Here is a 21,132-nt window from a genome sequence, read left to right on the forward strand (position 1 = left end):
TTCTCCAATATTGTTTTGGCTCTTTCTCATTCATCTTATCTTTCTTCCCTTTTCATCTCTGTCTCCTTCTTTCCACTTCTGTTTTATGAACATAACATAATTCCTTGCATGGAATTGCCTGAAGCAAGTAAAGCAAAACCAAATAGATTTCAATTTTTTTTCTTGTATATATTGGAGCCTGTTCAGAGCTCTGAACAAAGATATGGATTTTACCCTTAGAGCTTACATTTGTAAGCTTTCCCTCCTGAAAACGAGGAACAATTCCTATAGAACAAACATTTAGAAAGGGAGAAAGAGGAGAGAGATAAGTAAAAGCAGGAGATATTATTGGTGTATCAGGCGTGTAGTTGAGTCAACTAGCTGACCAAAAGCTGTTGGTTTATGTAGACTCTAAATAAGAAAAACAGAATTTTGGGGAAGGATGTTGAGATAAAAAATATATAGGTATACACACATCGTTCTTCTTCTCTGTATTTAGTATTTAATTTTAAGTGTTTTATTTAGTTACATATTTAGGTACATAATTCAGCCATACAGACTTTATCTATTGATTTTTTTTTTTTTTTTTAGTATTTTAAGAAGGTCTCTTGTCCTAAACTCCTAGGCTCTGCTTTCTGCAAGGAAGATCAGCTGAGGAGATTTAGAAGTAATATTTCAAGGATCTGAGCACAGGCAATCTTCAGATCTATAGCATCCTATCATTTAATTTCTTCTTTCTCAATGCAGTAAATCCAGTCAATTTTTTGTTTTGTTTTGTTTTGTAAGACTCCTGGCCTAACACCTTTGATTTCCAAATATCTTTCTTTCATTGATCTGCCTGCTGAGAAGCTTGTATAATAGTGTCCATTACATTTTATTGTTACATCTGAAGAGGTGCAGTTGATTTTTTTACTGTCTGAATCCTGAGCACAACTTCTACCCTGATCCTGAAGTATCTGGTGAAATGCAATGTCTGGAAAATATTTCTCCTCTTGTACGATGCAGGTGAGCGGCAGCCTGATGAGCATCTACAGTGCAGACTTTGGCAGTGTTGATGTGAAGGGGAACATTCAGTTTGCCATTGACTATGTGGAACAGCTGAGTGAGCTCCACATCTTCATTTGCCAGTGTAAAGACCTGGCAGTAGCAGATGTTAAGCGACAGCGTTCAGACCCGTAAGTACAAAGAAAGCATTTCTTTTCTTTTAACGTGAAAATGAAAACTGCTGGGGTTTTCCAATCTCTAACCTGCTCAAGTAAACCACCCAAAAAGCAGATGAAGAGGCTATAATGTGCTTTGTGGGTTTTGGTGTTTTTTTTTGTTTTTTTTTTGTTTTTTTTTTGTTTGTTTGTTTGTTTTTTTACTCTGATTGAATATAGAACTGCCCTTATAAATCAGTGCGCATGTATATTAACATAGGAAATTAGAACTTTTAAGAATATTGAATTATCATTTAAAATGCCACTATTCAGATGGTAACTCCCACTTTGATATATTTTCAGTAGGATTAGCACCTATAAATATGATATTTGGGCCTGCTACAGGTATTTTCATGTGCTGAGGAGACATTTCAACAGATTTTTCCCCTGGAGAAAGATATTATAAGAAAGTTTTGATGTTATAGATCTCCACTGCTGTTCTAATTCTTAAATATACAAGCTGAATAGCATAATGTCTACTCAAGTGGATTTCTTCTGTTTTGTAAGCAAATACTTGTGTATTTTGGAAAATGAAGTTGGAGAGGATCTGGATGTTTTAGGTTTTTGGTTTTTTTTTTAACTCTTCTAACAACCCTGTCTAAATTTTAGGTATGTAAAGACCTACCTGCTTCCAGAGAAATACAGACTGGGCAAGCGGAAGACCTCTGTCAAAAAGAAAACTTTTAATCCAGTCTATAATGAAATATTGCGGGTATTTATCAAACTTTATTACTAGATATAATACACTGTATGTGTGATATGTGAGGAACCTCAGCTTTTGGGCACAGGTCTAGACTGCACTCAAAAGGGAAATTTGCAGAGAGGGATTCCCTGCAGAGCTGGATGTGTGCTTCATTGATAGGTTAACTCTGGATCCAGCATTGAGAACACTGGTGGTTTTATACTTCTTGTGAACAAACATAAGCCATGTATGAGCTTAAGGTGACAGAAACAAGAAGTAAATAGCTGGGGTTTATTGTGGTTTCTATGCTTTCTGAAATGCAGAAGTGGGCAGTTATGGACGTATAAACACAGACACCTTTTTTCTAACCGTATCACTTTCTGACATGGCATTGGTAAAAATTCAGCTTGTTTTAATTTTTTTTTTCTTACTTCTTCCTGGCAGTATAAAATTGAGAAGGAGTTGCTAAAGAATCAAAGCCTCAATATCTCTGTCTGGCACAATGATACCTTTGGGAGAAATAGCTTCCTTGGTGAAGTGGAGTTGGATTTAGGAGCCTTGCGGACTGGAATGATCCATCCAATAAGCAGATCAACTGGTTTCCTCTCAAGCCAAGGGTAGGTTGGCTGTTCTGCATTTTCTGCTGTGTAAGTGCAAAACCAGATCATTCTTTAGGCTTGGTCTTGTGTATTCTGTGGGTGTTGTGCTGATTATAATCATAAACACTTAGATACTGATAAACAGAAATACAGTTCTGAGATGTCTTTTAGTCTAGCTAAGTATTACAGTACGAAAAACTTTCTCACAGTCTACGGAGTAGGAATTTCAAAGTATTTCTCATTGTCATATTGCTGCAACAGAAATTTGAAGGCACTTGTTAACTAGCATGGAGTACACCTTCTGAGGATATGGAGCAACTGCAGAACCATTTTAATATCAGATGTTTGGTTTAATTTTTTTTTTTTCATTTCAGACTTCAGCAGTAACTCTTAATCCAGAAAACAGAGGGGAGATGAAACTAGCCCTCAAGTATGTCCCACATCCAATTGGAGGTAAGCATGGCTGCTTTGGTGGTGGTTTGTCCTTTTTTTTTTTTTATAAAAAAAACCCCTTTGTTTAATGTTTGTCATTCACTTCACACAGCTTCTTTCAATAAAAAAGTTTTCTGTTTTCTTCCTAGAGGATTGAGTCACTCTGATTGTGAATACAGTTAACCTCAAAGGCTATTTTGAGATCTTTTGTTGTGTTTAATGTTACTGATGAAGAAATTACCTCATTGTCATAATCTAAGATTTGTAATGTAATATGTTCGTGTAACAAAATTCTGTTTTCTCAATAATTTTAGAGATTATAAATCATCAGGCAGATGCTGTGATGTGATAAACAATGACAACACACTGAATTTCAAGCAATACCAGAATGTAGGAAGTAGCAGCAAGTATTTAGAAAGCAGAAATTTATAGCAGTCTGATCAATTTGGTTTAATCTTGTCTGGCAAAAGATAGTGGACCAATCTGAGAGTAAAACCAGGTCAGATCTTTAATCCATACAGTCAGTCAGTAAGAATCAAATATATTAAGAGCATAAAAGAGCTTATTTGAAAGTACAAGCAACAATAAATGCTAACATCACATAGGTTGATGACAAACTGATCTGTTTATGTAAGAACTTGGGGAAGAGAAGACCAGTAGCATGTGTTTGCTTAGTTGTAACAGAAGAAAAGTCATTGTAGGAATGCAGACATGATGTGATCTTGCAGTACTTTGATGGGATGAAGATCTCAACTTCCAGAGTACAGAGAGCAATGTTGAATTAAGATGTCAGATAACAAGTCCAGGCTGAGTATCACCTCTACAAATGGACGAGAATTGCTGCATCAGACAAAATACCTTTCAAAGGCTTCTGCTTAAGCAGATGTTTTGTTTTATTTTAACAGGAAAGAAGACTCTATCTACTGGTGAGGTCCATATCTGGGTGAAGGAATGCCATAACCTCCCTCTTCTGAGAGGCAGTAGGCTCAACTCTTTTATTAAATGGTAAGAATTGTGGTTGAAGTCATCGAACACAGTGGCCTAATAATGTGCTTTCTAATGGTATCTTTTTTTGCCAGATACATATTAAAAGAACACTGAAATGGTTTCTAATTCTTCTTTACTGTAGTGCAAATTGTCCTGCATTGTTTACAACTTCTAGATGCTAAGTATGTACCACCAAGTAAAACTTACTGGCAGAGCTTTCTGTGTAATTATTACACTTCAGATTTGTCTCTCAGTCCCTTGGTGGAAGGACTAGTCTAACTGTTCTAGCTTTTATCACATTTAAGCAAAGCATATTTCTGCAAAATGTGGTTTAGCTTAGCAAATTTTGGGGGGAGACAGAAGCGTGAACTGGTGTAATAGTGTGAATACATAGTTGTATTTCTTCCCCCTTCCTTTCTACATACAGACTAAAAACATGAAAAGACAAGAATAACAAGATCGTTGGGGAAATCTCTGGCAGCAAGAAAATGCTTCAGCATTGTCAGTGATAATGCAGCAAATAAACTCACTTGTGCCTCTTCCCCACCTGACCTGCCCCTTCATTCTTTGAAGCACAAGGGTGGATACCTGCTGCCAGTATTTCCTGTAAGGGGCTGGGAATATGACCCTTCACTCCATCTCTGTAGAGTACCTTATCTTCAGTCCTATTTTAACATGCAAAACACAGTTAATCAGCAGCTTTTGCCTTTTCAGTATGTTTAATGCAGGCTGTGCTGTGCAAGTGCAAACTGACATTGCTTTTTCTCTCTGAAGTACCATTCTTCCAGACACCAGCAGAAAAAGCCGCCAGAAAACAAGGACAGTTGCAAAAACTACAAACCCAGTATTCAACCACACCATGGTCTATGATGGCTTTAGACCAGATGATTTAAAGGAAGCCTGCATAGAACTCACAGTCTGGGATCACAACAAACTAGCAAACCACTTTCTGGGAGGCCTCCGGATAGGCCTTGGAACAGGTACTGGACAATCACCACATTAATACTTAATTTACAAAGTAGTCTTTCCCTTTTTCTTTTCCCTTTTCCATTTCTTCTCTTTCAGTCTTTTATTGCTCTTGAACAGTTTCCTTCAGTAATGTACTTACTCTTCAGAACAGATCCTGAAATGTAAATAATAGTCGTGTTTGGGGGATTAGGATGACTGACAAAGAGAAATATTAGAAACAAACCTTTGTCTGGCCATACATTGTATCTGCTACTGCTTAAAGCACAAGAATATGCTATTCCTGCACCTGAAATCTGATAGTGTTGTGCAAACTTACTCATGCAAAAAAATAATGTGAAGACAGCAGTGGGTGGAAATAATGGGATAGATCAGAAATGCAGGAGAAGATTGGAAGATACTGAATAGGAAAAAATTACAAATGCAAACAAATTTTTAGCATAAGATGTGCAGATATAGCAACAGGAAAAGCATACAACTCCTCTATTTGTCCCTTTCATTTTGCTGTCTGATCTGAGGGGAGGATGTGTTTGGAGTGTTCTCAAGAAATGCAACGTACAAACTACTTTTCACAAATTAGTTTCTTGCATGGTTCACCAGAATAACCTAAATTACAAATTAGAATAGTAAATCCTAATTTGAATTTTAGAGGACCCATGGTTTCAGTAAAAAATCAGTACCCTATTTTATTGTTAAACCTTCTCAGCTATATGGGCAATTGGCATATTTTCTTTGGGATTGTAACAAAAAGACTAAGGATAAAAAGGAAAACATCTGGACAAAATTTGCATGAAACTTTTGTTAATTGTATTTTACATAATCGCTCAAGAGTAAAAAATGAAGAACTGGATCTCCAAAGCACTAGATCAGCTACCTGAGGAGGTGTAACCATTTTAGAGCAGGCAAATTTGATTATCTGCACCTAACTCTGCAGCATATTAAGTAATTTCTCTCTTAAAACTGACATTTTTCTAGGCAAAAGCTATGGAACTACAGTAGATTGGATGGATTCTACTTCAGATGAAACTACCCTTTGGGAGAAGACGATGAACTCTCCAAACACCTGGATAGAAGATACACTACCTCTCAGGATGCTTATGGTTGCAAAATTGACAAAATGAGGTGGACTTTTATTTGTTTGTATCAAAAAGAAACCTTGGCAATGAAATTGAAAGCATGGGAGTGGAACTTGGAAGAGGAACACCATAGCTTTTTTGATTGTTTCTGCTCTGTTACTGTTCTGGTTTTGTGCTGTCAGATGTCACTTTGTATTTCAAATTAAACATCTGCTTGCAGATCATTATGTAAATTGTAGGGGTTTTACAATTTCTTATTCACTGAAAGCAGCTCCAAGAAAGAAGGTGCTTACAGAACTCAGTGTTAGAGGTAGCTGTGGTACCTGGATGACTGTGCTGTCTAACTGAAGCATTGCTGATTCCTTCAGTGATCCAAATAAGCAGCAGAAACACAAGAGCTAGTCAACTCTTTCTGTACATTGCTAGGATTGTTCATGAAGTCTTACAGATAAGGCAGCAACATTAGTGGTAAAGCTCATTGGTATGTGTATCCTCATTATGCCATGTTGGATCTCACCAGCATGGAATATGGGCAAGGAGAATTTAGTTTTTTTGTTAGTTCCTCTAGTTGTAATTGTACATTTCTAGGACAGGAAAGTTATTTCCTCAATGAAAGAAGCATGAAGTGGTACTGTTGATGTCCTGTTCTACAAGGTGCAGGGGACTTAGTTCCAATGTACTGTAAAAAATCAGGGTTATAAAAAGTTTGCCTGATATATGTGTTAATCATCTTGCTAGCATACAATACTTAGTCTTAAGTGCTGTAAGTGCTGAAGATGTAAAGGTGAAACTTTTTTTATGCCAATGCTACTCAAAAGGATCTAAATGTGCTAATTTTAGTGATGAAAAGGATGTTGGGTATTTATTCTCTCCAAAGTGCACTTGTTTGTACCTGTGTCCATTATCTTGGGGATTTTGTGCAAGAAGTGAACTTACCTTTGCTTCAGCCCCACTGTTAGGAGACTGGTAGGACTGTGGTGGGCTTTGCTTAGTTTTTAGGCATAGGAAATAAGACTGGAATTTGGAACTTGTAGAAATGCATGCTACCAGTAGATAAATACATAAATACAAAATATATTCCTTTTGTTTTCTTTTTTTTTTAGTAAATGCAGCCTATTTAAACTAAATAGGATTTCAGTTTTTATTAAAAGCCAGTGGTTTATATTAGCCATTCAGCATGCAATATAACAAAGTGCAGGCAGAAAACATTTTTGAAAATAAATGCATAGTTCTTTACTCCAGCTAAGTCTAAAAGCTAGTGAAATCTTTCACTTCAGTTAGAGGGGAGAAGGGAGCTCTTCACAGCTCCAATGCAATTGCTTGAATTAATCACACAAATTTAAATACTACTTGGTATTTATTATACACTATGAATGGAAAAAAAGTAAAGATGCTATTCAACCTGCCAGAGAATCCACTTTCTCTCTTGTTAACCAGGCAGTCTGTGAAGTTTACAAATGTCAAAAGCAGTTTGCCAGTCTTTGATATCTTCCTGCTTCAGGTGTTTTGTATGAGATTGGTAACTGATACAGCTTACACTCTGCCAGACATACACAAAACACCTTTTGACTATGCACAATGTATTCTTACCAACATGGTACAGCTGCTGTTTTGATTCTACATTCTTGAAGAACCACTCCTGAAAGGATGGTGATTCTGAAAAAAGGATAGCCACCTAAATAATTTGTATTCACTCCCTATGTGAATTAATTTTCACCTGAAAACAGAGCTTGCTGTCAACATGACCTTCAGTTTCACAGGATTAATACCTTTATTGCAGTTGTATCTCCTGTGAAGCTCAAATACACTGCTAAGTCAAACCAGCTTTGGGTACTGTTGTAGGGATGGGGTTTTAAGGCTTCAGATTTACAGGCAAGTGTTCTGTAAGCTGCTGTCTTCTGTACACTACAAAATTTTAATACTTAAACTTCACTGCTATCAAAATAAAATGTTTAGTTTGTGACAGTGGCAATCTCCTTGTCTTCTGATGAAGTTGCAGACATTCCGTGTCTTGCTATTTTTTTAGCCCTCCTAGAGACTTGACACAATTTTTCTGATATCTCAAAAGACTCTGCATAATGCTACACTGATAGACCAAACCCCGAATTTTGGAAAGCTACCTGAACAAGAATGCAAGATTTATTTGCAATTAACCAGTTTGATTAACTAATGACACAGAAGTACTATGTACTCATCTAGGTTAATCAAGAAACTGAGCCAAGTAACAAAAACTGTCCCATAAGTACATAAGTTCCTTCCCAGTTTTTAATACTTTTTTTCCATTGTGTACAGAATTCCTAACTTCAGTGGTATGATAGTGTGCTGATAGAGAAATGTGAGTGCGGCATTTGATTAAGACAAAAAGTTTCAAGAAACTTGTTACTTTGCTCTCAAGTGAAAGCCTTTAGTCATTCATAACCAAAATTTTAAAGATGCATAATTAGCTACTCATTAAAGAGCAGGTTGATAAATTAATAGCTATGCTTTGTCTTAAAGGTGAACTGGAATTAAGAATCAAAGCAGCCACACTCCTAGAATATCTTTATATATATTCATGCTTGTCTGGAGAAATGCAACAGTTCCTTCCTCTCTTCTCCTTCATGTTACAAGTTCATCTTTGTTTTTGCCCATAATTTATTATTTTTTAATATATATGTGTGTATATGCATATATGAATATCTTCTAAATTACACTGTTTTCACTTGCTGTAAATCAGGCTTCAAAGTCTCAGCTCTCCTTTTGCGCTCTGTGTTCATAAGCCTCCTATCTCTGCAAGTAAGGCAGTAAACCTGAGTTGGTGCAGCAACTCCTATGGCTTTGCTTTTACCCATTTTGAAATGCATACTGTGCCCTCCTTCATTTGTTTGCTGCATGTCTGTTACTCACAGCACTCTGTTTCTCATTTGTATCCTTTTCCGGACGATTCAGCAAAACCTGCACTGACTTCTTTCTTCTAGTTGCATTTATTTTTCCCTTCTTTATCCTGTCTGCCAGATTTTTATTAGCTGCTGAATAAAGTTGCAACTTGTTCAGGGCAAGGTCTGTCTTTACTTTCTGTGGCCCTTCAGTGTGTTCTGAGGTCAGAGCCTTTTATTCTGATCTCCTCTGGCATGTGCAGGGCCTAAGCTGAGAATGAGGAGTTGTTCAAGCTTGTGGAAATTCTCTTTCCTTTCCCAAATCTGTGTGCTTTTGAGACTGTCAGCAATGTTTGTTTGCTAAGAAATGCTGCCAGCTCTTTCAGCCACCCTGGTTGGGCTGGCCTGGCTCCAAGCAGCCTGGATGAGGTCATGAGCTCTGGAGTGACTGGATTCAGCGTCTTACCTCTATGGAAACAGAACTTCACAACAGGAGAGACAACAAACAGACAGGAGAAAGAAAATACCTGGTAAGAAAATAGTTTTCTCTTCTTAAACCCTGTTCTTCATTGCATTTCCACTGGATGACCTAAACCTTTCAGTCCTTCCCCATCTCCTCCATTATTTGCAAAGGATCCAAAGCAGCAACAGCAGTGAGAGAATGCAGGATGGTGGAGGCAGAGCTGGTCTCTGTACTACAGTTGCTACTACACAGCTTCAAAATTCTTTGTGCTTCACAGGTGTTTATTTACTTTTGTTGTACATGATCTTTCATTCTTGCTTTAAGATGCCTCCTTGCAATCCTCTCTTTACTTCCAGTCAAAGCTTGTAATTCACAAAACCTGAGTATCAGCATGCTGTTTCAGGTCTGCATCCAAATGAAAAACTTGTAGATGACTTTTAGGCTGATTTTTCAAATGTCTAGGTAGCATGCTGTGTGATTCAGCACCAATAACCATTTTGGTGCATATATAATATAAGTATTTTCCTTATTTTTACATGAAGAACCTGATTTTTAAAATTACATGCCTAAAATAATCCAGCAGATCAGTGTCAAAACTCAGATGAGGAACTGTTTCTCCAGGCACAGAGGCTTTGCATCACAGAGCATTCACCAATTTATTAACATTGTATAGCTCTTTTATTTGATTCATAACTCTCTAAGCATAGGATAAGGCTATTCAGTTATTTTTAACAAGCAACGTAGTACTATCATAGAAATCTTGTAAATCAATTAGAAGTTTGACGCTACCATCTCTGTTTTATTTGCAGTTACAATACAGAGCTGTAGGAGAAAAGAAAGGCAGAGGAAAAGCATTGCGTAAAGAATTATTTACAGCTTTGTCATTTACAGGCTTTTTACCTAAATATAATAGCTGTTCTTGTAGCTACAACAGCAGTTCCTAGGGAAGAAATGATTAGTGAAGCTAGTCATCAGCAAATGAATAGGTTTGCATAAATACTAAGCCCACATTCTTTGCTTTTGCTCACAGAGTCTGGCATCCTTGAGTCTCAGTGTGCCTGACTCTGAACCAGAGGAGGGGGAGGGTGGCAGGCCTGGGTGGTTGCCAGCTGACATTGGTTTTGGGAGGTCCTGTTCCTCCAGATCAGTTTCTGTGGGCTTCCAGAGAAACACCACCAGCTTTTGGCAGCAGTGTTGGCCACACAACCACTGGGCACTGTTTAAATTTTAACTTGTCTTTGCATGAAACAGGGGCTCCATTGCTTAGGAGACAGGAGCAGCAATTGCTAATTCCACAGATGATCCAATGATAGGCAAAGACATGGAAGATCTGACAAAAGGTTTGGAGGAACTCTGTGAGAGCTCTAAGGAGTGGAGTGAGGAGGTGTTGCTGCTTTCACACCCAGAACAGCATCATCATCTTGTCTCTATACTGAAGAAGAAAGTGGATGACACACACAAACGCTGCAGAGACCTGGAGCAGCTCAACATGGAGCTGGAGAAACTGAGGGCAGAGGACGCTGTGAAAATTAAAACCCAGACCCAGCGTATTCAGTATTTGGAGGGGCGCTTCATGGATCTAGCCAAAAACCATGAAAAGATGATTGAGTTCAAAAATGAACACAAAAAACAGAACATGCAGCTGTGGGAGGAGAACAGGCGCCTGCGGCAGGACAGGGAAGCGCTGTTCAGCCAGGCTGTGAGGGAGAAGGAAGCTGAAGTGCTCCGGCTGGCGGCCCAGGCAAGGAATCTCTCAGAGCAGTTATGCTCCTTGCAGGAGAAATGTGCTTATGAGAGTCACAGAGCCCAGGAGCGAGAGAAGGAGCTGCTGGAGGCTCAGGGCCAGCAAGCAGATGCCTATGCCCAGGAGGTGGATTCACTGAAGAAGCAGCTGCAACTCCTACAGGAGAGGCACCAAGAAGCTGCTGCAAGGGCCGAGCAGGCAGAGAGTCAGCAGAGGGCTCAGGGCAGCGAGCTGCAGGCCAAGCTGGAAAGGGCACATGAAGACAAAGAGCAGCTACTGAACCTGGCCATGGAGAGGGGTAAAGCTCTGCAAGATAAGGAATGGGAGATTCAGAAGCTGGAGGAGAAGCTAGAGACGGTGGAAGAAGCCTTGCAAAGAGCAGGAAGGTGCCTCAAGAAAGAGGCAGCAGCAGTAGACAAAGATCTGAAGGTTCAAGAGCTCCAAGAACAGCTGGAATGCAGCAAGCAGGCCTACAATGAACTCCTGCTGCGGTTCGAGGCTTACAGAAAGCACAGCATGGATTTGCTGACTAAAGAGAGAGCTCTGAATGTCAAACTCCGTCACTTTGTTGCATAACTGCAGTTTTTTTCTCTGTTCTCCTCAACAGGTGCCTCTATGGTAACATACCCCTGAATATTGTTCCTCTCCATGGGACCATCCTCACCAGTTTAAACCCTCCCGCACTGACCATTCTGTGGCCTTCCTGTCATTACACTTTTACAAAAGTAAATCACTACGCTCTTAAATCTGAACATGGATCATTGAATCAGTCAAACCTGTGACATGAATGATTAGGGTGGAAAACATAAAATATGTATTTGATTTATTTAGTGCTAACCTCTGCTGAATCATAGGTTTTCATTTTTTTATTGTTAAAACCACTTTATTTTTCAAGATGACCAAAAGCTCAAACTCTTAGCCTTTAATATTTGATTCTGCTTTGAAGTTCAACAGAAGCTGGGCATGAAAGAGGCTCTGATGCTCCAAGAAAGAAATCCTACCTTGTAATATCTCTGCAATTCTCTAAATTCAGGAACTTAACAGGTAATCCAATAATATCATACAACATCTGATTTTCAAGCAAATTACTGTTTATAGTTTTCTACTAGTCTTACAGATTTCTGCAGTCATTTAAACCCTATTTAATGCCAGAATAGTATTTATATCTCCATTCAGCTCAAAATAAATTGTCAAGTCTTTTGGGTGACTTCAATCTGTTCTTTGGAACAGGACAATGTTCAAGATGTTCCACCCGGGTTTTTTTCCTGTTTCTAGCTGTTTTCTGCAGATAAATATTAGTGATACACTTCTATTTTGGGCATGTCTGGCAGATTTTGACAAAAAGAAAATTTTTCCTGTCAGCACTGTGTGATACAGAGACCTCCCACTCTCTCTTGTTGGTCTCCTAGGCAAGAAGGAGGTTTTTTGCTGCTGAGTTTCAGCTCCTGCTCTTTAAGTCTCTAACAAAAAATTCCCCAAAAAACAGAAACAGCCACCATGATGGGCAAAATGGTATTCCCTACCTGGGCTGTAGGCAGCTGCTGCCAGAGTACTTCAGGTTCTTTGCCACATGCTTATGCCTTGGGATAACTCAAGAATTTAGGTAAGGGGTTGAGTATTTCTTGGTCCTGGGCACCTGTAAACCACAGCATGGAAAAAACTTGGTATCTATGGAGGTTGTTTACAGAAATGACCAGAAGCAGCAGGTCTGGAGGCCAGTGACCAGTTTGTCTCCAGGACTGGCTGAACCAGGTGTGGATTCTGACTCTGGCCCAGGTTTTCCAGAGCTGTGGATGACCCCATCCCTGAAAGTGTTCAATGTGAGGTTGGTGGGGCTCTGAGCAACCAGAAAGTGAAAGGTTTACTAGCTCAAGGCAGGGGCTGTTGGAACTAGGTGATTTTTAGGGTCCCTTTTAACCCAAACTATTCTGTGATTCTGACTACATAAGCAGCAGCTGCTAGCAGCCTTTCTTCTGAACTTCTCTGGACTGTCCTTGAACCCACGCAAAGCCAGATGAGAAATATTGCTCTGCGACCTGCTGTGTGCTGAACCACAGCATTTCTTCTGATCCTGGCTCCTACAAGTGTCACCCCACATCTGTTTTATGGACCACATTCTTCTACATTTTAACCATACTTCCCTGCCCTGAGGTGCCCACCCCAGACTTAGCCATGGGGTGTGGTGGGGAAGACTCCACGTTCTGCACTCCTCAGGGACATCCCCCTTCCCACCCTTGGGCAATGTCTGTGGGTGAGAGACTTTCCCCCTACACACACCCCCCTTGTCACTGCCCCCCATTCCCTCCTTCACCCCTCATCACACACACACACACTGCCCTCCTGTACATCCACATTTCCTATGCACCTCTCATCACCCCAACCACACCCATCTCCCCGCACACCTGCAGCCTCCCATACCTGTCACCCTGCTGTCCACAAAAACCAGACTGGTTACCTGCTGTAATTACACATTACCGGCAGTAATTACACATGTGAGGCATTAATTTATTTCAGAGTTGTACAAGCCTGGGTGCTCGCTGGTATTCCACAAATCAAACACATCAACTATCAAAACCTTTTACAATTTATATGCTTTAGCAAACGAGAATTGGTGTTACAAGCTACAAGTTACTAGTTCTATTATTAATTAGTATTCTATCGGTTAATGATGCCTAATTAGTTTGCATGCTCAATCCTTCTTTTTTGGGTCGGTGGTCCGTGAGTTGATGGTTGGGATATCCCCGTGCTGGAATTATGTTTTACCCAGCCGGAGCTGATTTAGCACAGTTGCCGAGTTGGGTTTATTAATTTATTCCTTATCGTGGGAGTTCTGCCAGGTGTCCTTGTGGCCCGTAAATTCTGCATTCTTTGTGTCCACTATCAGCGGTACATTCTTCTTCTCAAGCTCTGTGAACCTCCCCCTAGGTCTGAGGTGATAGAGACGCGTTGAGCCCTAAACCTTAAGAAGACAATTCTAGTGACACTGAATTTGCCCTTCTAACACGTGGAAACCCCTCAGAGCTTGTTGGCCGCTCTCTCCTTCAGGGATCTCCCTTCTCGTTGATTAGGCCTGAAAGTACGCAAAGGTCAAACGTCAAGGACCGTCCTCGGTCGAGAAGCCGTCCACACACCATTCCCCTCATTCCCCATTCCCACACGCCGCTTTCCCGCGCGCGGGCGCAGTCGCGAGGCGCTCCCCCCCCCCCGCCCTCGCGCCGTTTCCCGACAGGCCCCGCGGCGGGAGCGCCGGCCCGCTCCTCGCGCCGCCCGCCGGCTCCGTGCCGTGCCGTGGGGCCCGCTCCCGCCGCTGCCGCTGCCGCCATGCGCCACAGCCTCACGCAGCTGCTGGCGGCCTCGGCCGGCGGCGCCAGCCCCTCGGGCGTCGTGTGGCCTCTGGCCGGAGCGGGGCAGGCCCCGAGAGGGCGGGATGGCGGCGGGGAAGGGGACCCGGGCCCCGCGCGGCCCAAACCGCAGCCGCCGCCGCGGCGGGAGCACCCGGGAGCCTCGGAGCCGCGGCGGCCGGAGAAGGAGGCCGAGGCGCCCGGCGGCCCGCTGGAGGTGTGGGAGCAAGAGGACTGGTTCCCGGGGCTGGAGCTGGGAGACCTGCTGGAGGCGGCCCGGCCGGACTGGGACCTGGACGCGGAGCTGAGCGGCTGCTTCTGCGGGGACCCGGAGCCGCTGCCCGCGCCGGGCCAGGGCCCGCGGCAGGCGGCGCCCGGGCGGAGGAACGGCGGGGCCGGGAGTCGGCTGAAGGCGGCGGCGGCGGCGCGGTTGAACCGGCTGAAGAAGAAGCAGTATGTGTTGGGGCTGGAGAGCCGCCTGCAAGGCCTGGCTGCCGAGAACCGGCAGCTGCGGGACCGCAACCGCGGCCTGAGCCGCCGCCTGCGAGAGCTGGAGCGGGAGAGCAGCTACCTGCGGGCTGTGCTGGCGAACCAGAGCGCGCTGGGGCAGCTCCTGAGCCGCCTGGCCGGGACCCGCGCCGGCGGGCTGCAGCTCAGCACCAGCCTCTTCAGGGACACGGGCAGCCCCCGCCGCCAGCACCAGCACCTCCAGCCCGCCGGCGAGAGCAGCGACCACGACTACGCGCTGCCCAGCTCCCGGCCCCGCGGCCTGGAGGAGGCGGCGGCGGGGGCCGAGACGGAGGAGGAGTGGGCGGCCCCCGGCGGGATCTGCCTGCACGTGGACCGGGATCAGGTGTCGGTGGAGTTCTGCTCCATCTGTGCTCGGCGGGCAGCGGCCTCCTTCAAAATGTAGGGTCAAGTACCTACTGCAAGTACTCGTGGGGTTCTCACCCGTAAGGGCCTCGCGTCGCGGCGGAGGAAGCAGGCAATGGTGCGGAGGAAAAGAATCCATACAGTGGTGATGGGGTGGTATTGGGGGAGATGCAAAGGAGGGAAACCTGGCGCTTACTTAAGTGGCCAGGGTAACAAAAAAATTCTCTCGAACGGCACGTTGGGAGCCAGACGGTGGCCTTGGTTCAAGGTGCCGTAAATCTGGCGTGTGGACGGTAGTGGTGTGAGCCTGTTTGGCGATGGGAGTCGCGCAGAGCTGTGTGCAGCAGCGCGACAGCGGTCGTGCAGACTGGCACACGCGGAGGTGCCGCCAGAGCCCGTTCGCAGCACTTGGGTGAAAAGATCATGCCGACTTGATGCATGAAGGTGCGCTCGGCTCCGCTTCGCAGTAAAGATAATGCTGACTACCCGGGCTTGAGTCAGATAATGTCTAGCCTGCTTATCCTGAGGAGCCGAAAATGCTTGCTTAGAAAACCAAACAAAAACTCCATTATGACATCGTCACTGGACAGACTTAAGAAAATAGTAATGATCGGCAAAAGAAAGCATGCATATAAAATTGTACTGCATCTCAGTTATACATTACTATTAAAACCTCTCTGACAGTTTCTCTTTTAGGTGGTTGCCCTGCCAGGCTCCGTTGTGTAGGGGTTAAAGAACAGTCGTTTTCCACCTCGCAACCTGGTAAGGATCAATATATTCCCATAATGTGGTATCAGACAGCTTGCTTTGCTTATTCCAGTCTTTTGTAATGACTGGTTCAGAAAATGATTTCTCTGGTCCTTGGCCTACTCTGCCAAAATGTTTCTAGCTCTGGATGACAACTAATAGTAAAGGTTACAATCACATCATTCTCATTAGCTGTTTTCCTGGTTTCATTTTTGAAACGTATACGTTGTCTACATAGCTGTGTAGCTGTTGGCTACTGTAGCTGGTGCAGGAGCTACATTTTGAATTAAAAAAATGTTCATGTCGTTTGAAATAGAAATTCTCTATTAAACCAAGTATCTGATGAGCTGAAAAAGGAAAATATGCTAATAAGGGGGACGTGACATTTATAGCCTTCTGTTACAGGGGACTGTCCCAAAAGTAAATTGCGTTTTGAACGAAAAAGAAAAGGAATTTGTCACCTGTTGGTTTAAGATGCTGTCTAGTGTTAGGAATTCACGGTACCTTTCAAAAGCCCTTCTCTAGCTTGCTCTAATTCACGATGCAGTTTAGCCTGATGAAACAGCCTGAGCACTGGTTAAATCTCTGCAGAGAAAGCCTCACATGGAGGAGTCACTCTTGCATGGACCTCTGAGGAGAATTAGGCTTGGAGAATCAGTGCATCAAAGTAACTTTACCTTCCCATAAGTAAATCTCTGTGCCCATGCACACTGAAATTCCTGTGTTACTTCAGAATAGCTTTAACTTTTAAAAATATTGCATGTATGTGCATGTGCTTAACTCTACTGTAGAGTTCTTAATTTAGCCTCTTACAGTATCCAGAAATCTATAACCAGATATAATTAAGCACTGTTTGGAGATGAGCAAATATGTATCTTGAGGCTAATTATATGGAAAATGCTCCATAGATGCTCCTGAGATAAGAGGAAAAAATAGTTTGAAAAACAAATAGTTTGTGTTTTCTTGTACTAGTCAGTGTTTCTCCCTGTCACAAAAGATGAGTGGGTTCTTTTTTCAGTTGTATTATAATGTTTAGGTTGTTTAAATGTATGTCAGTTGGGGGAAGAAGGATTGTGAAAATGATAAAATGTAAAGTGAGGTTTCACAAAGAACACTTTTCTAAAACAATAAATTTCAAAATTTATTCATTTAAAAAAAAAGATGCTATTTAGTGTTTTTGAAGTCTTGTTTCTTAAAGCCTTAAATTTTGTGTTTAAGGCTAAGTAGGTGAAAGCATTTTTTCCCAGTCATTTGCCTTATTGGTGCTAGACCCTGTCACGTGTTCATCGGTAGAAAAGGAGTTTGGTTCTTCTTTGTGAAACATCACTGTGTGATACAGTATATGTGTATTTAGCATCCTTGTTTTTCTTTATGCTAAAGTGGATTCAGCTGTGTTGGGGCAGAAGAGACGGGACCAGCTGCTGGCCACATTTCCTGCTTTATTTTAAAAGGTAGTATAAGAAATGAGAATAAAGAGGTAACAGGGCTTTTGCTGTCTTTGGTTTAAAAAAAAAAAAAAAAAAAAAAAAGTTGAATGCTGGGATTACTTACTGTCATTCAAGATGATGTTTTTTTTTAAAAGGCAATATTCTATGAACCAGGTTTTACTCCACTGTGTGCAGAATTCCATCTGATTAAGGGATATTGCCAGCACAAAAGAGACTTAGTGGGATATGTGTGACCTTACACCTCTGTGGGGGCATCAGCAGGGCTGTTCAAAGTTTCAGTCTTAACTTGGGTAACTCTGCTGTAACTGATGAGTTATGGATTAACCAGTGCAGAGGAGTCAGAGTTAACCACCAGGACCTGCACTGACTGATATGCAAAATGGAAATAATTTAGATTCAACCTAATCTCAATCTGCCTAGCTCAGACTTCATGAACGTGCATTATTTTGCAGTTTTAATGTGCTTGAGGAAAAGAGAAACACTAATGTAGCAAGCATGGGATGTTCCAGTGGCATTTTTACGGTTACTTCAGTGTAGGAGTGTTAATTTAAGTTAATTTAAATATGCATTCTTTCTTGTTGCATCACTTCTGAATGGCAGGGTCAGGGACAGTTCTGGCCTCTGCTGTGAACCTGCACAATGCTCTGTCGTGACACGACCTGTGGCTGTGTCTGAGAGCAGCTGATTTTCTGACATGCAAAATGGTGTTTTATGGTACAAGAACAAGGTCAAGTCTCAAGAAAGTCAGTGGCTGCAGGCATTTCTAGTGCCTACTGAATCATATTTAAACCAAATAGAAGGGAGGAAGTTATTTGAAACTCTAACCAACTGTACTATCCGTATGGTGTATTATTAATGTAGCTTTTTGAAGTGAAAGCCTTGAAATGACATAAATTAATACTTGAAAATATATTGTAAATGTTTCTTTGTAATTGTGCCATTCAGATAAGAATACAATATCATAATAAAATCAGACTTGTTGATCTTTCAGTTTATGGGCTCAAATGTTTTTTCATCTTTTTCTTTTCATGAATGACTTGGTTCATTTAAAAAGTGGTAAAACAGAAAGGGGAAAATATTGTTGCTGATATCTCTGGGTCGTCAACTGGAAAACAAAATAAAATGGATCAGAGAATGCAGGAGAAAAGTTCTTGCTCATCTGTCTTTAAAGTTAATTTTGTGGTGAGGACAGCACAAAGGTGTTACTCCTTGAACTGCATTTAGAGCTTTACTTCTAAAAATCAGCTGTTCATGTATTTCATAGCTGTTCTTAATTTTTTATTAATATGGCTATATTTGATCAATATAGCAAGGAGGAGTAAAATACTCACATAAGCCCTTCTGTGGTCTGTTGGCATCTTCCTCCTTTCTGTTCTATTTTTAGGCTCTGAAGTTTCATGACTGGTTAATTACATGCTGTTGAATCAGAGTCTTTGATCAAATTGCAATTTCCACACTAAACACCAGAGTGACTGTTAAAAACCAAAGGCTTGACAGTGCTGAAAGGACAGAACATTTTCAATGCTCCAGAGTGAGCCATGTGCTTTATGTTTAGGTTTCTGCCCATCTTAAATGCTTTATTTGTAGAGGACAGTTTAAAATAGTGCACTGGCTTTCTAGCATGGGGCGATTCTAGTGAAAGTGGTCTGCAGCTTGATAAAAATACTGTATAAAAATGTAAAAAGCATACTGGCATGCTCTGCCTTTTTGGCCTCTAGTTGTAGGAAATACCCTGTTCAGCACTGAAATGTGCTTGGTAAATTGTACCACAGAACCAAGTGCTGCTAGTGTTCTGCTGCATAGCTATGCTCCCTGCGTTTACCTTTCTTTTCCCCCAACACAGTGATTTGAACACTGTTCAGCGTTTAAATGAGAAACAATTTCACTCTCAGTTCTCTTTTAGTTGTTTGAAGTTTGATTCTGGTGCTGTGACTCTTGGTAGTGTTCTGAATTAACTTCTCTTTGCTCTGAAGAGCTTTGCAGCATCTGGGAGTTAAAAACAAATTGTGCTTCTGTAATCTGTAGCTGCCTGGAGAGATGATATCAAAGGAAATGGAGGGGCCCATGTTCTAACACTTGGCATTTCTTGGTCCAGATTGCGCATGCCATTTGTCAAAATAGTAATCAGTTTTCCCTGTGAAACACAGGGGTCTTGGCAAAATACAAAGGCCTTTTGGGCATTTACTGATTTTTAAAATGCTGTGTTTTTTCACAGTTTGTAGTTAAAGAGGTTTTCTGCTGGAATCAGCAATATTCTGATTATAGGGCTGTATTTACTATTAGTTACCCTGTAAAATGTCTGAAGGATGTGTTGGGTATGGGAGCTGAGCAAATGGACTGTTTAAAGAGCACCCTGTGCAAAAATTGCACGTTACCAGCTGCTGATTCTACATTTTTCCACCCAGTTTAAGTGGATATGCAGATGAGGAGAAATAACTCTGCCTGTGCTCATTAGCAGGAAGATGCCAAGGGCAGGACTTGCACATGTACCGAGAGGATGAGGGTGTGATTTGCAGAAGCTGTGGAACAGAGTGTAATGTTGAGACAGCATTTAGAATGGTGCATCTAGAAGATGAAAGGTGCTTTTTTAGTATTTCTGTTGGCTCTTTTCTGTAAGCATTGTCAGCATTCTTTTGGCTGTAGTTCAGACTTTGAGTAGCCTGGAGTCCTTTCTCTGGGATATGTAGCCTGTGCCTGTCTGGCTTCTGCTACAGTGGTGGAAGGAGGGATCCAACTAACACCTGTTCTCACTCAGTGTTGGTGGGGAGTTTGTTACAGTTGTCGGAGGACCAGGACTGGTTCTTGGCGGCTGTAGGAGGTAGGTCAGATCCTGTGTATGAAACAGGGAATGGAAGGAGCATTCCCAGACTCCCGTGTGGGCACTCCTCCACATGCATGCATGCCAGACCTGGCATAGTATCTTGCTGTCCTGTGGAATTCTGAAACAATTTCGGACTTTATTGATTAACTTCTGAGAACACTTCTTCCCCTCAATAGTTTAAGAAGTACAGAGGGTATAATTGAAAAGTTTCCTTGTTCACAAGCACATCACCTTTCTAGTCTCAGGTGTGTTCAGCTGACCTTTGATGTGATTAGTGCTGAACATATAAAGTACATGCTTGCAATTTGTGCGTTCATCAGTGACGCTGGAAAAAAACTATCAGTCTTTGCAACTTGCTAAAAATGTTGAGGAATGTAATGTAACTTTTTTTTTTTTTTTTTTTAATATACAGTCTTCACCTTGCACTTTAAGAAATGAGTATCTGAAAGGCTGTGATTTGCCCAGGTCAGACCACGAAACATCAGAATATGCATTTTGGTGACTGAGGACAATTATCACTTCAATTTATACCAAAATGAAAATAGTATATGGAAGGGAAGTTCCTTTTGAATCTCACCCGTTAATAAGCACTGGAATCTGTTAACATTATTTTAACTCTGTCATGTTAAACACTTGCAATAATCACTGAGGCAATCATTGTCATTCTTCAAGATACTATTGCACAATAACACCTTTATTTTATGTTTTTATTGTCACAGGTAAGTGGTTCTGTTGGTTAAAGTCTGATGCCTTCCGGAGATAAGACAATTCACTGTCATGTAAAATACTTGCTCCATGAGAATCTCCAGTCGGGGTGATGAAGGTAAGGCCAAGCTGTCTGGGAGCAGACCAGGATGGGAACACCACGTGGCACAGCAACACTCTGAATCGAGAACTAAATGATCCCTACACCTAACAAC

The 21,132-nt window shown here is 41.8% G+C and overlaps 3 protein-coding genes across 6 annotated transcripts in view; all 3 read left to right on the top strand.

The window, feature by feature from the left end:
* The window catches only part of SYTL2 (synaptotagmin like 2), a 53,606-nt gene extending 46,613 nt beyond the window's left edge, over nucleotides 1–6,993 (top strand). The window contains 8 exon segments of the mRNA XM_066340318.1: nucleotides 985–1,154; nucleotides 1,788–1,890; nucleotides 2,305–2,412; nucleotides 2,415–2,477; nucleotides 2,834–2,912; nucleotides 3,797–3,896; nucleotides 4,653–4,858; nucleotides 5,820–6,993. Of these exon segments, the coding sequence (XP_066196415.1) occupies nucleotides 985–1,154; nucleotides 1,788–1,890; nucleotides 2,305–2,412; nucleotides 2,415–2,477; nucleotides 2,834–2,912; nucleotides 3,797–3,896; nucleotides 4,653–4,858; nucleotides 5,820–5,965 (975 nt within the window). The 3' untranslated portion in view covers nucleotides 5,966–6,993.
* A 3,533-nt stretch (nucleotides 6,994–10,526) lies between these two features.
* On the top strand, nucleotides 10,527–11,648 carry CCDC89 (coiled-coil domain containing 89). Its single transcript, XM_066339205.1, has one exon. The coding sequence runs from the start codon at nucleotides 10,545–10,547 to the stop codon at nucleotides 11,556–11,558; it is 1,014 nt and encodes a 337-aa protein (XP_066195302.1). The 5' UTR covers nucleotides 10,527–10,544; the 3' UTR covers nucleotides 11,559–11,648.
* Nucleotides 11,649–14,289: 2,641 nt separating this feature from the next.
* Nucleotides 14,290–21,132, top strand: CREBZF (CREB/ATF bZIP transcription factor). 4 transcript variants are annotated; one of them, XR_010746098.1, is made up of 4 exons: nucleotides 14,290–15,232; nucleotides 15,881–15,958; nucleotides 17,324–17,394; nucleotides 20,932–21,132. XR_010746098.1 is itself a non-coding variant. In XM_066341289.1 (3 exons), the coding sequence occupies exons 1-2, from the start codon at nucleotides 14,304–14,306 to the stop codon at nucleotides 15,927–15,929; spliced, it is 978 nt and encodes a 325-aa protein (XP_066197386.1). In that variant the 5' UTR covers nucleotides 14,290–14,303; the 3' UTR covers nucleotides 15,930–15,958; nucleotides 17,324–18,396. The 4 variants fall into 4 exon arrangements, 1 of the variants encoding a protein (XP_066197386.1); XR_010746097.1 differs by lacking the exon at nucleotides 20,932–21,132 and adding an exon at nucleotides 17,545–18,396; XR_010746099.1 differs by lacking the exon at nucleotides 20,932–21,132 and having other exon boundaries at nucleotides 14,290–15,314; nucleotides 17,324–18,396.

This window comes from Sylvia atricapilla, chromosome 2 (genome assembly GCF_009819655.1).
Source record: "Sylvia atricapilla isolate bSylAtr1 chromosome 2, bSylAtr1.pri, whole genome shotgun sequence".
NCBI classification, from domain to species: domain Eukaryota; kingdom Metazoa; phylum Chordata; class Aves; order Passeriformes; family Sylviidae; genus Sylvia; species Sylvia atricapilla.